Source organism: Osmerus mordax, chromosome 10, assembly GCF_038355195.1.
Source record: "Osmerus mordax isolate fOsmMor3 chromosome 10, fOsmMor3.pri, whole genome shotgun sequence".
Taxonomy (NCBI): Eukaryota; Metazoa; Chordata; class Actinopteri; order Osmeriformes; family Osmeridae; genus Osmerus; species Osmerus mordax.
The window spans coordinates 10175754-10189492 of record NC_090059.1 but is presented as its reverse complement, the minus strand read 5'-3'; the positions used below and the strand labels follow the sequence as shown (position 1 = coordinate 10189492).

Genomic DNA, 13739 nt, shown 5'->3' with positions numbered 1-13739 from the left:
TCCCACGGAAGCGGATAAGGCAAGCCAGCCGAGGCAAACTAGAGAGAAGTGTGCTAGCTAGCAGTAATTCAACAACAAGCATTGAGAATATTCTGTTGTACAGAATTGTGCTATTCTAACGCAACATATTCTGATTTAACTGGTTAAAGTTTAAGAAGGGATCGGTTTTGGGCGAAGTATCAATTGAACTAGCTTGCTGTAACGTGATTATAACAACACAGCCACTTTCCATAATAGACACCAGTAGCTAGAGGCTATAGCTAGCTACGCGAGGTCGATGGGGCTTTGCAAGCTACTGTCAAATATCACCTAAAGTTGATCATTTGAAGATGGCAGCAAGACAGCCTTTCACAGACTCCGACACTGCGGATGAAGCAGTGAGGGCGACCTGTGACGATGCAACGACATGTAAAAGGTAGCCTAGCATATAGTGTTGGCTGAACTAGCTATTATTATCCAGAACCACAACAAACCGTTGTGAAAAGATGCAGTATATATAATTTCATTTTAACACCCTCGTTTGGTTCACAGATTTGCAACCAGTAAAGGTTACTGGACTGACCCTTATGTCCAATACTTTGTGAGGTCAGTAGGCGAGAGAAAGGCTCCTGAAATTAACAGAGGTCAGTCATTGATATATTGTTTTTGACAGTTAATCCAGTCTGTTAAATTAAAACGGGATGCTATATTTTGTTAGTCAATATTGCAAACATTTTTTTCAGGTCAGCTCATAAGAAAAAAGAAAGATGGCCCAATAACTACCACCAATACATGTCTATACTCACCTGTTATCTGACTATGTAACTATAACCTACTAAAGAATTACCTGTAAAAAATGTCCCAGGTTACTATGCCCGTGTGCAGGGGATGAACCACCTGCTGGATGCATTCCTCAGAAAGACAGATTGTGACTGTCAGATTGTCAATTTTGGGGCCGGCCTGGACACCACCTTCTGGAGACTAAAGGTGGGTAGGAAAGAGATCTCCTTGACTGGCCTGACATTAATTTACAGACATTGTTTTGGATACTGTTGTTAGTGCTCAGTTTATCTGGCTCAACAGTGAGACTACAAGCTTGTTAATTTATGCTAACACTGCTCCTTTCTCACTCTGGTGCTTAAGGTGGGAAGCGTTTTCATGTTACACTTTATGTTTGGACTCCTAGGATGAAAACCTAATGCCAAGGAAATACTTTGAAGTAGACTTTCCCATGATCGTTGCCAGGAAAATACACAACATCAAGTAAGTCAGTCTACTAGTCTTGTTTGTAGGCTTGTTTGTGTCATTCAAATCCTGATGTCTCTGAGAGTAGCCTGTAGAGGGCGACAGAGCCCTTCTTTAAACATACTTGACAGAAATAGGCAGGAGCATTTGGATCCATTACTGTCAATAAATAACCTTCAAACACACAGAACAAACCACACATCTACTACACATACCAACATAAGCTGACTGCAAGTCAGTTATGTTTCATCCATTCATTAAATAGGCATTAGATTAATTTGATCTGTTCACATCATTTTTAATTAGTGTGTTTTCTGCAAGCAAAAACACTATTGTTATTCTGCATACTTATTATTAATTTTTGATGTCATCTTTAAATTAAGTGTCTGAACAGGACTGGTTGTGCAGGCACACAAGATTAGTTTCTCCTTCATCTTGAACCTAAAACCTAGATTCTAGGTTAGAAATGTTGACAATGACCAACAGTTGCTACGTTACAAGGAACCAATCCGATTGGCCAACGCTCTTCACTGTTCCACTGTTCAAACTTTTTTCTGTTTCTACATCTTTCAATTATTAATACTTTTCAGAATGGGTTTTATTTGCCAAGAAACATCACACAGACAAGGAATTTACTGTGGCAGGAAGGTGCACACATTAAACATATAAGAATCTTAAATAAGAAGTGTACAAGTCTAACTAATACTAAGGTTTAAAAATGTAAAAGGTTTAGAATGAAATAAAATATAAAATGGCTCTAACATAACGCTTTAACATTTATGAAATTAAATAAGATACCCTTTTCATCACTCTTTTTTCTCCTTTTTCAACCGTGAGAAAATATTGCAATGCATAACAATGACAGATATACTTTCAACACTGTCTCACCATTTTGGTTTCAAAGCAACACTTTTTTTCACCTTCATACTGCTGACATACTTTTGTCTGCTATGATATTGATAACTGTTATGCAATATACTCTTCATCACTATATTTGCTCATTTTTCTGTTTCTCAATCTTTCATTCTTTAATACTTTTAACGCTTAAAAATGTATGAAAGTCAATAAGATACTCTTTTCATCACTGTTTTTTCTCCATTTTCAACAGTAAGAAAATATCGCAATGCATAACAATGACAGATATACTTTTAACACTTTTTCTCACCATTTTGTTTTTAAAGCACATACCTCTTTTAAAATGTTTGTAAAACCTTCACTATTCAAGCCATCAAAACAATCGTTTCAACTGCTTTCAGCAAACACACACATTTTCTTCAGGAAATGTACCTTTCTAGTTGAAAATTGGAGTTGGGCAGAAGTATTAAAGGTGTTAATGTATATCTCTGTTTTTACTCTCTCAGGACAAAGCCACCCCTGTCTAAACCTCTCATTGAGACCCACTCCACTGACTCACTACTACTAGGTAAACAACTTAATATTATGAAAGACTTGATAGGACTAGAGGAAGCTACTTCCATTTCCTTTAACCTGAAAAACCAGTGGGTTTAACCTTTACCAATTTGTATCAGAGATACAATTTAAACCCAGTGGTCTTCAACCCTCGGCCCATTGTATGTTCTAGATGTTTCCCTGCTCCAACACACCTGATTTAAATTAATTGGTCATTATCAAGATTTGCAGAAGCTTGATAGCGCCATTCATTTGAATCCGATGTGTCAGAGCAGGGAAACTTCCAAAGTATGTAGGACAGTGGTCCCTGAGGACCAGAGTTGAAGACCATTAATCTGAACTTAATTCACACTGGCTGCTCCTGCTCTACCCATGTCTGCCAGAGAACCGAGATGTCATCTTTGTGTGTGTGTGTGTGTGTGTGTGTGTGTGTGTGTGTGTGTGTGTGTGTGTGTGTGTGTGTGTGTGTGTGTGTGTGTGTGTGTGCACACCCTTCAGATGGCCACAGCCTTGACTCAGACAGGTACTGCATCATCGGGGCAGACCTCCGGGACATCTCAGGGTTAGACGAAAAACTCAAGAAGTTCCACCTGGACCCAGAGTGAGTCATCAGTCATCTCTTGTCATAACAATGTTAAACATTGAAAACATGCTATTGAACAGCATGAGTGTCACTTTCAATCTAGACTCCATGAAAAAAGTATGTCAGTTATATGTTTTATTGTGTTGAATACACTCTGTTTATAACAGAAACCAGTATCTTGTCACTTTGGTATTGAGGAAATATTTCCCCCATAAACGTACTACCTGGTCATGTGAGTGGCCATCGTCAGTATCAGTAGCCCAGTCATTGGGTAATACTTTAGGATGTTTGGTGGCATTGTGCATATGGAACGGGACAGTCCTGGTGTAGATATTTTTGGTGAAATGTTCTGTCCTGGTCAGTTCGTCATGACGACAGTTCTCCTCCCGTGGGAGTGCTTTAGACGCTGCCGTTGTCTTTGATGTCTGTGTGGAAGCCTGCTCACGTCCTGGCGTCAGGTCAGCTAAGGACACAGTGTTCAGGATCTTATATTGTCTATGTGGCGCTGTTCTTTCCTCCCTGTGAGGTATTGGCTTCAAATAAGTACTTTTTGTTCTTGTCCCTTCTTAACTATTTTAAGAGTGTATTACATAAATGGAAAAACACATTTTGAAAAGACTACACAACCACAGCTCAAACACAGCTACATATCAAATACATTTGAATAAAACACATTTCAACTTATACGCCTATACCACACACATGTATATTGTGTCGATCACCAATCGAACAGCTCCTCTCAGAACAGGATTATTGCTTGGTAACTTGACGTCTTGGGGATGACCACACACCATGTTTTCTGCTGCGATGTTCCAGGCTGCCCACCTTGTTCCTGTCCGAGTGTGTCCTGGTCTACATGACTCCAGAGCAGGCTTCCAAGCTGGTGCACTGGGCTGCAGATACCTTCCACACTGCCATGTTCATCAACTATGAACAGGTGAATACCGCTGACCTGTCCAGCTGTGTGCACGCTCGCCCCTTCTGCTTCATGGGGCGCGTGGGGCCATCTGCCACGTCGGGCCATTCAGATCAACGGAAGACCACAACACCCTTTTTCTTTCTGTCTATTTATCTCTGTCTCTCTATCCCCTTTGTACCATCTCTCCTTCACTCTCTATGATCTCTCTTGCTCTCTCTACCATATCCCCTCTCTCTCTCTCTCTCTCTCTTTTCTTTCTCTCCCATGCTGTCTCTGTTTAGGTCAACATGATGGACCGCTTTGGCCAGGTGATGGTAGAGAATCTTCAGCGTCGTCAGTGTAACCTGGCTGGAGTGGAGGTTTGCCAGTCTCTGGAGTCCCAGGTACGGCTCGCCGACAGGGAACAGATCCAGCCCCGCCTGTGCCAACACTCCACTAACGACTCACAAACATGGCCGCAGCCATACCACAGCCTTCATCACCGAGGGCACCAAGCGTTGACCTTCGACCCCACACCCGTATAACCGTCATCGTACACGGCGACCTCAAGCAAACCGAAACGCACAGGCAAAACGCTACGTCAGTCCGCCGTGTCATTCTAACAGCTGTAGTCCTCAGGAGGTTTCTCACAGCCGCTCTCAAGGCCTTAGTGCTGAGCCACTGAACCGCTATCAGGTCAACTTGGTTGAACCTTGATTGCACTGCTTGTGTAGGCACTTAAACACACAGCAAGTCAAAGTATCACTCCTGGAGTTAAATTAGCATTTGGAATCTTGCTGTGTGCTGATATGCATGGACCACTTTTTTATTATTTAACTAAGTGATCCTAAGTAGTAATTATAATATTAATCTTACCATAAGGAATTTATAGTATAACAGATCTCAATATAAAAAAATTGTACTCTGAATCATCCCTTTCAGTTGTTATTCGGATCAAGTGTATTGTTTACTTTACTTTACAGGTCACTTAGTACCATGTGTGTGGTTGTGTTTTCAGAAAGATCGTTTTCTAAAGACAGGCTGGGAGCATGCAGACGCTCTGGACATGATGACGGTCTACAGTGTCCTCCCTCAGGAAGATGTGGCCAGGTGACAACAATGCTACACCGCCCCCTTAACCATTGAGTCAGTAGTTGTGATGAGGTACAACTGTTTCATGTTAAGATGTGTTTTTGTGTGTATTCAGGATCGAGCGTCTGGAGTTCCTGGATGAAAAGGAGCTCCTGCAGCAGCTGCTCCAACACTACAGCATCTGCTGGGCCACCAAGGACAAGCTCAGCCTGGGTGAGGGCATGGGCTGTGGGTGAGGGGGTGGGGTGGGGTTTAGGTGAGTGTGTGGGGTGTGGATGAGGGGGTGGGGTGTAGGTTAGGGGGTAGGTGAAGATGAGGGGGTGGGGTGTAGATGAGGACGTTGGGTGTAGGTGAGGGGGTGGGGTGGGGTTTAGGTGAGGGGGTGGGGTGTAGATGAGGACGATGGGTATAGGTGAGGGGATGGGGTTTAGGTGAGTGTGTGGGGTGTGGGGTGTGGATGAGGGGGTGGGGTGTAGGTGAGGGGGTTGGGTGGGGTGTGGATGAGGGGGTGGGGTTTAGGTGAGGGGTGTAGGTACGTGTACTGTATGTTCACTATCGACCCCTCATGATACCTTTTCCAGTCACTTACCTCTCTGTCGATTTGACATGGGAGAAATGGATATATCAGTGTGACCAACCATGATCTTTCGCAGGACTTTCTCACGTGGCTTTCTGAGCGTGAGCTGGCCTGGCCTGCTGGGGCCCGGCCTGCTTCTCTGTCCGTGACCCCCCCCCATTCAGACCTTCTCCCTCCACTACCAGCACCATCGAGGAGGAGAAGCCAGGAACATTTCAAGGAGGAAGTATCAAGACACAGCCTCCCATCGCGGTCTTTCCAGAAATACTGCTGGCTGCTACGTTTCCATTGAAGCGTCTCCAAGTGCTCTCACGACCCACCGCGGCTGACGACGTCCGGCGCTTCCTCCTCAACATGTTACTTGACAGGAAGGAGGGAGTCGAGTGTCGCGTCATGTTCAAGCCCCCGTCGCTATGGTAGTGCAACCCCCTCGCTTCAGCGGTTGCCATGCTGGCTTATGTTTGTTCAGCACATCCCTTCGGAGACCGCCGGATATTCTTGTTGAAGAAGATGAGTTGTTCCCTCTGAAAGTTCAGTACAGCACAGTTTATGCTGGAAAGGACTGGCCGTATTCATTTGCGGGAACATTTAATTTTTCTGATTTCTGTTGGTTTTAAATTGACTGTTGTGAAAAGGAAGTTGGCTGCATTTGTGGTGAGAGGGTGAAGGATGTTGGACATTCTGTGGAGTCTTTCTGTTTGTGACAAGGTTTTTATGTGCCGCAATGTTTTGAGCCAAATTTCTCCTATTTATTTCTGAACTGCACTGCTAAATCGGATCTGATTCAAGATATTTTCCTAAAAGAAAATGAGTAGTGCAATCGAGCAGTTTAGGTAAAAACAAAAAAAGTTGCACCAGTCACAATCGATTTAGATTTTCCTGCAACCATTTTGCCTCCATTAGACTGTCAATGTCATTTCAAGTTTTGACAGTGTTGCATGTAACAAGGCTACGACTGCAAATGACTTGTGACTGAATAAACATACGTTTTTTTGTGAATGAAACCCCTGCTTTTCTTCTCATATCATAGCTTCTGCTCTAATGTCTGATCGTGATTGGATGGCAGCCTTGTGTGCACATGCCCTTCCAGCGCAGTGTCCAGACGGGGACCCATAACCGACAGGAACCCCAACGAACGGTCAGGAAACCAGGAACAGTGTTCGTTTAGTTTTCCTCCTTCCGGACCCAAGCTCCCCTGTGACTCAGTTGGAGCCAGGGACATCCTTGATGATTATTACTCCAGCATGACCTTGGACATTCAGGTCAATATACCACCTTAGGGACAGCCAATGACATCACTAGAAACCAGGTGTGGTTCGGTCAGGGAACATGGGACACGCAGACAGATCCAGACAGTGTGTACCCACAGTATCACTACTGATGCAGTCTATAACAATAAGATTTACAATGATGCTCATTCTGTAGCCCATGCCAAGCCAACTTTTAAGGGGTGGGACTCTGGAGAAATCCCCCCACAACGTATTTTGACACGATCCCCCCCCCCCCCACTCCAGTTTATCAGCGCACACACACAGCCTGCACTCATTCTGCAGAGACCAGAGCAGGTGGACCTGACAAGCGGCGACAACAGGACGCAAATATGTCGGTCACAGAGTCAAAGTCAGAGCTCTTTACCGTGTGCGGGGTCGACGTGGTGGAGTCCGGAGCCCAGGCCAGGGAGGCCCCCAGGAGCGAGAGCAGTGTGTTTGAGCACTACATCCAGCCTTGTCTGGCGGAGCTGTTAGGCACAGCTCTGTTTGTGTTTGTGGGGTGTGTGTCTGTGGTCGGCAACGCGGGGCTGTCGGGGTGTCTCCAGCCTGCTCTGGCTCACGGCCTGGCTCTGGGTGTGCTGATCATGGTGTTTGGAGAGATCAGGTGAGGAAACAAACACCTCCCACTGTCTCACTGTAATGTGCTCTCATTATGAGAGTGTGCTCAGATTTAAAACACCTGTATAGTGTTGTGTAATAAGTTCGAACATGGAGGAGTTTTTGCAAGTTCATGATCATTTTGGGATGTACTACTATATTTTAAGTGACTTGATATTTAGAAGTCCATTTATTTATTATACAGTAAACAATTAGGTTTAAAAAAAAAAAAATGATATGATGCTAGTTGGGGATGGATTTTGGTTGGAAAATGTACCAACATAGTTCTATAATTGTATTGTTTACCAATGTAATGTTTTGCCTTGAATACATCATGTCCTGGGTGAGTGCAGTGGGGGCCACTTAAACCCTGCAGTGACGCTGTGTGTGGCCCTGTGTGGGGGGATGAAGCTTGCTCTGCTAGCACCCTACGTTCTGGCTCAGCTTTTAGGCAGCATGGTTGGAGCTGCGCTGGCCAAAGTAAGTAAACACCCACGCTTACTGAAATCTTAATTGACAACTCAACAGCTGTGATTATATTTAAGCACTGCCTGTACACGGTATGACGTGTATGGACTGGGTTTGATCCGGCTCAAAGCCATTTCTGCATGTCCTCCCCTCTCTCTCTCTCCCATGCCTTTCCTGTCTCTCTGTAACTGTCACGATCCAATAAAGCCCAAAACATCTTCAACTCTTTTACTCTGAAGCCTGAAACGTGTTCCTCCCCTCAGGCAGTCTCCCCTAGCGCCAACTTCTACAGTGCAGCCGGGGGGGCGTTTGACGTGGTGCAGACCAGCGGTGCCGTGGGCGCTGCCACGGTGGCAGAGATGCTAATGACACTGGTGTTGACGCTGGTGGTCTGCATGGGCGCTGTCAACGCCAAAACAAAGACTCCGTTGGCTCCTCTCTGCATCGGGCTCGTTGTGACGGCCAACATACTGGCCAGGTAAGACACGGAGCACAGAAACATTAGAACATACTGGCCAGGTAAGACACAGAGCACATAAACACTACAACATCCTGGTCAGGTAAGACACGGAGCACAGAAACACTAGAACATCCTGGCCAGGTAAGACACGGAGCACAGAAACACTAGAACATCCTGGCCAGGTAAGACACGGAGCACAGAAACACTAGAACATCCTGGCCAGGTAATACACGGAGCACAGAAACACTACAAGTCTGAAGGTTAAAACTGTAGATCATGACATTGTTGAACATCTTATTCCTAACTCGAGGTCTATGTTTTGTTGTCCCAGTGCATTTGTGTCTGGGGGATGTATGAACCCAGCCCGGGCCTTCGGACCCGCAGTGGCAGCGAAACACTGGGAGCACCACTGGGTGTATTGGGTGGGCCCCATCTGTGGAGCCCTCCTCACTGTCAGCATGGTCAGGTATGGAGCTGCTGATCGGGGGGGTGCCTATGGGATTCGCCTTTTAGGCTCCTTACTAAAGAGGTGCTGTGTGCATTTGATGTCAAGGCAAGGCTTCATGACCTGAAATCCAAATAAAAACATTCAGCTGAACATGGTTGATTATTCAAGTGAAATATAGTTATAATAGCTAAATATTTCAATGTTCACTACATTAAAATGTATTTAGTAAAATAATTCATACTTCTGTTAAAAAAAACTAATCTTTTACTTCTCAAGTTCATTTAAACATCATGTATTTTGAGGTTGCACATATTGAAATTGAAACAGCATTTTCCTGGCTTTCTGAAAATTCTTCTGAAAATGTATTATGTTGTATTTCTGTTATTGTAACATGACATAAACAAAATGTTGCCTACTAGTTTAACTATAGTCTACTGGTAACTAACTCACTTCATCATTTACAACCATTTATTTTCAGGTTGTTTTTTGGTGACCAGAAGACCCGTGTGATATGGAAGTAAATGGCCATCAACACCCAAATGGAATGTCAATGTGCTTGGAAAAAATATCAATTTTAAATTTTTTGCTGTGTATACATTAAAGTGTTATGTACTAGTAACAAAGCACTGTAAAACTGTATTTTTGTGAATTAAGAGGAATGCAGGTGCATCAGTATGTTATCAGGGTCCCTTTGGACGTTTTATTTTCATTCTTGCTCTCAGAAAGTGCATCATTTAGCCTTGTGCACATTTATGTATCTGTACCAGCATTTGTGTGATTTTGTTATTCAGAAAACCAAATAAAGGAATAGGATCAATTATTCAATTTATGTATTTACAGCAGTCAGCAATGTACCAACCACGTTTTTATATTGTAGAAGGTTCAATGTTCTTGAAGGGAAAAGTTTATCATGATTGTATCATATGAAAGTGATGGAACAACTGGCCCAAGCCTGCCAAGCACTGTATATTGAATCATATGTGAGTTTCACACCTTAAGAAATCTTCAGTATGGCGTTTGTAACGTTCACAAGAATATGACTTTAAATACATTACAATTGATGGACCAAATCCCTCTCCACACTTCATCAAGGTTGATAATGAGTTGTTTGTGACTTTAACGGGAGTCATTAACCTGCTCAATATCTTTGTTTCCTATAGCCTCAACTCTTATCATGCGCAAGGTGCATCTATGAAGCTGTGTAGCCTGTGGCTCAGCATTTTCTGACAGTAAATGTCCCTTTTAAAGAAAATTTTACTTCTACTCAAGACTATGAAGCTGATCAAAAGTTGCTTGTCTGTCTAACGTCTCTGCTCTGGGAGAAATAATGAAAGGTTGCAACGTCTTTGTCTTAACTTACTTAACTTCTTGTTCTGCAATGTAGGATAGGGTTTTCATGAAATAAAAACAACGATTAACAAACACAGTATTGATATTTTCTGTTTATTGTTTCATGCTGTTATCTTTTAGAGCTGCATTGGACAGCAACAGGTTGCACCAAAAGCTAGAGGCTACTTCTCGGAGAGAGCCACGTTGGTCAAAAACTTGTCCAAGGCCACGTGTCCCTCCAGTGTGAAGAACTTCGGGACCAGGATGGCAATCGAGACAAGGATGCAGTACTCTCGAAACAGAGAGTTAAGTTAGTTTAGTAGTTCGTTTTTATGTTCGTTTTATCTAAAATAATATATAGTTTAGGATAGATCGTTCTGGATCTTTCTGTACTTCTTATGAATAAAGATATTACCAAAGGCTCAGTGCAAGGATAATGGTTATCATGCTGTAACCGTGCTGTGCACTGTGAGCGCACGCCCAGTCAGTGGTGCCAAATTGGATCAGTTTCAGCTGATAACGCTTAATGGGAGGAAATTAAGAGGGAATCCACATCAGGTTGATGTTAGAGTTACTGTCGTTTTGCCAGAGGCAGATAACGCAAGTGCGTATAGCTATTTTCGTTTAGTGCTATTTCTTTTAGTTCTTTTCTTCGACATGGCTAAATAATTGCAATAACATGCGGGGAGTGATCCATAAAACACCTTGTGGATTCACCTGTTGTGGTGGTGTGGATAAATTGTAGATATCAAAGAGGAGGGATTCTTCACTTTAAATAGGAAAATAATATAATGGTCCGGTTATCAATTATGCCAAGAATCTAAATTATTTATGTATGAATATAAAAACCACAGTTATTAACGTCAACATTTTTGAAAAAAGTATTTTGAACAGTCTAGTCTTACATTTTTTAACAGTAGGCTTGTTAAGCCTATGCAAGTAAAGAAAAAACGATGACTATTTTCACAAGTTGGCCCAAGAATGTTATTCGGATATTAACCATATGCCCTTCGGTGACTCCATAAATGGGGCGGGGTGGGGGGGACTGCTCAATGAGATAAAGCATGTGTCATTTCAAACGATAAATCGTTAGTTACTGACCATAAAGCAGCTTAGCCTTCAGTTTTTCATACCTAAAGAATCTCACTTCAAAGAGCTTGCCCGGATTTGACAACTCCTAATGTAGTCTACTATTATATAGCCTGCGGTACATCTATTATTTACTGTAGGCTACAGCTACCCTGTGATGGTGGCTTACAGTACATTTAGGTTTGGAGTAGACTATATGGCATATTCTTATGGATACATGCGTAAACCCCAAACAGAGTAGGCTACAATATCAGACTGAATAAATCCACTGAATTAAAGACCAAATGCAACTTGTAGCATCAACACACGCGCAGCTGTTTACTTTTGTGATAGATCTTGTCAAATTACCGTGCTTACAAAACTTGGAGGTAGCTCATTTTAGGACAACAATTTGTTGTCTCTGTCACTTTATTCTTACGATACATTGTATGGGTCTAACTATAAACAGTGAGGACTAAATGGGGGCCCCAACCAATTTTAGGACGTAGGCTAATTTAGTGCAACAGAGCCCAGCTGTGTTCCTAACAAACTGTCTATCTTTGCACGTTTGATTGATAGCTCATACTTTCATTTAAACGGACTCTATAATTATTCAGTTGCCACTGCAATCAATGGGCCCATGGGTTGGATAGACCTATAGTTAAATGTAGGCTATATAAAAATACATATTTCAATTCTGCAACTCTAAAGAATATTTGTGGATGTCATATATTGTGCACCACAAATCGAAGCAAAGTCAACACTTATCTGATATGCGTCACTATCAAGTAATGTCATGCGTCAATGGGCGGAGTGAAGGAGATTCATAAATAGCGGGGATGCTAGAGAATTTAGTTATTATTCTGATTCCAGAGACCAATCATCAGGAAACATGGGTAAGTGGACACCAGAAGAGCTCACTTGCATCAACGGCATCTTCGCCAAGTTGGACTATGAAGACATCGGGCCCAAGGCTCTGCAAAGGTGACCGCAAAACTGCCTATATAGCACAGCCTACGAACGAATGAGGAAACGTTGAAGGAATGTGTTCCTCATATCCTAGATAGTCTAATCCATCTTTTCTTTTTAGAATGCATAGAGGATAAACTCATTTTAATTGCAGTTACTGTCCAGCAGAACCTCACGTCAATCTTGTTTTTCCACAGATGTCTGATTGTGTACCCTTGGACCCAGCGTTACTTTTCCACGTTTGGAAACCTATACAATGCGGAAGCCATCATCGGGAATTCAAAAGTCGCTGCCCATGGCATCAAGGTGCTGCACGGTCTGGATATTGCCCTGAAGAACATGGAAGACATCAATAATGCCTTTGCCAAACTCAGTGTGATGCACTCTGATGTACTGCATGTTGATCCAGACAACTTCAGGGTAAGACAATTGCACATCTACTTTCTAAAATAGAAATTTCTTATTTTTTCTATTTCTAACATACGGTTTCGTTTTTTCTTCCAGCTTCTGGGAGACTGCCTTACCGTCGTTCTTGCCGCTAAGATGGGATCCGCTTTCACCGCCAACGTGCAGGCGCACTGGCAGAAGTTCTTGCGCGTTGTGGTGTCAGCCCTGGGCAGACAGTACCACTAGAGCCTACATGCATCAAGATACAGATAGGCCTACTTCTAAATGATAAACTCTTAAATAAAGAACTGAAGATGCATTAAACCAAACAGGTTGTCTTTTTCTGTAAAATGTGTTTCATGACATGAGAGTTTTTATTATTTGAACCTATTATTTGAACAATTTAGATGAGGCCTAATTAATTGTCATCGCATAGGAACAGGCAACAATACCTGAAAAACAAGTCAAAAGTCATAACTCTTCAACCAATAAAGAGAATGAACCATTGACGTTCCAATTAACGTCAAAACAATTTTAAATAATTCAAGATGAATGCTGCACAGTTATTGATTTAGTCATATAACAGTGAGTCTTCAGTATTTTTAACGAATGTATTTGCAACAAAAACGTGTTATTGTAGTTGAAGAGCAATTGACTTGACATGTGTAATCTGTTTGCTCATGGTCCCTAATCACATGCAGCGTCTAGGTGACCGGTCATAAAGACCGTTGAAGCGGTGGGTGGGTGTCATTTGTGGCGGAGGGCCAAGAGGAGCAGTTCCAATGCAGGCCAGGCAGATAAAGGCCGTTTACCAATCCACGTTTTTCTAGGTTGTGTTCTTGCGAACTCGTTTGACGCCTTCTTTCATTGCCCAAGTAGGCCTACGGTCCAATCCAAAGAACACAAGTCACAAAGAACGCCCAAAATACACGGAAACGTTCTTGATCCGCCCCTTTTA

The 13739-nt window shown here is 42.8% G+C and overlaps 3 protein-coding genes across 4 annotated transcripts; all 3 read left to right on the top strand.

Moving 5' to 3' along the window:
- The first annotated feature begins 45 nt into the window (after positions 1 to 45).
- Positions 46 to 6788, top strand: lcmt1 (leucine carboxyl methyltransferase 1). 2 transcript variants are annotated; one of them, XM_067244648.1, is made up of 11 exons: positions 46 to 415; positions 532 to 623; positions 845 to 966; positions 1166 to 1242; positions 2586 to 2647; positions 3133 to 3235; positions 4034 to 4154; positions 4418 to 4519; positions 5134 to 5225; positions 5323 to 5420; positions 5861 to 6788. In XM_067244648.1, the coding sequence occupies exons 1-11, from the start codon at positions 330 to 332 to the stop codon at positions 5881 to 5883; spliced, it is 978 nt and encodes a 325-aa protein (XP_067100749.1). In that variant the 5' UTR covers positions 46 to 329; the 3' UTR covers positions 5884 to 6788. The 2 variants fall into 2 exon arrangements, with proteins under 2 accessions (XP_067100749.1, XP_067100750.1); XM_067244649.1 differs by lacking the exon at positions 4418 to 4519.
- A 596-nt stretch (positions 6789 to 7384) lies between these two features.
- Positions 7385 to 9624, top strand: aqp8a.1 (aquaporin 8a, tandem duplicate 1). Its single transcript, XM_067245058.1, has 5 exons — positions 7385 to 7659; positions 8006 to 8132; positions 8384 to 8598; positions 8912 to 9046; positions 9507 to 9624. The coding sequence occupies exons 1-5, from the start codon at positions 7385 to 7387 to the stop codon at positions 9547 to 9549; spliced, it is 795 nt and encodes a 264-aa protein (XP_067101159.1). The 3' UTR covers positions 9550 to 9624.
- A 2637-nt stretch (positions 9625 to 12261) lies between these two features.
- Positions 12262 to 13110, top strand: LOC136950166 (hemoglobin subunit beta-1-like). Its single transcript, XM_067244312.1, has 3 exons — positions 12262 to 12409; positions 12592 to 12814; positions 12899 to 13110. Exons 1-3 carry the CDS (start codon positions 12318 to 12320, stop codon positions 13025 to 13027), a joined length of 444 nt encoding a protein of 147 aa, XP_067100413.1. The 5' UTR covers positions 12262 to 12317; the 3' UTR covers positions 13028 to 13110.
- The last annotated feature ends 629 nt before the right edge of the window (positions 13111 to 13739 follow it).

Bases quoted from the DNA above. Each gene is read 5' to 3' on its own strand.
- lcmt1 (XM_067244648.1), top strand. From the start codon at position 330: ATGGCAGCAAGACAGCCTTTCACAGACTCCGACACTGCGGATGAAGCA. The intron at 1,243-2,585 runs GTAAGTCAGTCT...TTACTCTCTCAG, and splicing joins AGGAAAATACACAACATCAA to GACAAAGCCACCCCTGTCTA. The intron at 4,520-5,133 runs GTACGGCTCGCC...TTGTGTTTTCAG, and splicing joins GCCAGTCTCTGGAGTCCCAG to AAAGATCGTTTTCTAAAGAC.
- aqp8a.1 (XM_067245058.1), top strand. From the start codon at position 7,385: ATGTCGGTCACAGAGTCAAAGTCAGAGCTCTTTACCGTGTGCGGGGTC. The intron at 8,133-8,383 runs GTAAGTAAACAC...TCCTCCCCTCAG, and splicing joins TTGGAGCTGCGCTGGCCAAA to GCAGTCTCCCCTAGCGCCAA. The intron at 9,047-9,506 runs GTATGGAGCTGC...ATTTATTTTCAG, and splicing joins CTCACTGTCAGCATGGTCAG to GTTGTTTTTTGGTGACCAGA.
- LOC136950166 (XM_067244312.1), top strand. From the start codon at position 12,318: ATGGGTAAGTGGACACCAGAAGAGCTCACTTGCATCAACGGCATCTTC. The intron at 12,410-12,591 runs GTGACCGCAAAA...GTTTTTCCACAG, and splicing joins GGGCCCAAGGCTCTGCAAAG to ATGTCTGATTGTGTACCCTT. The intron at 12,815-12,898 runs GTAAGACAATTG...TTTTTCTTCCAG, and splicing joins TTGATCCAGACAACTTCAGG to CTTCTGGGAGACTGCCTTAC.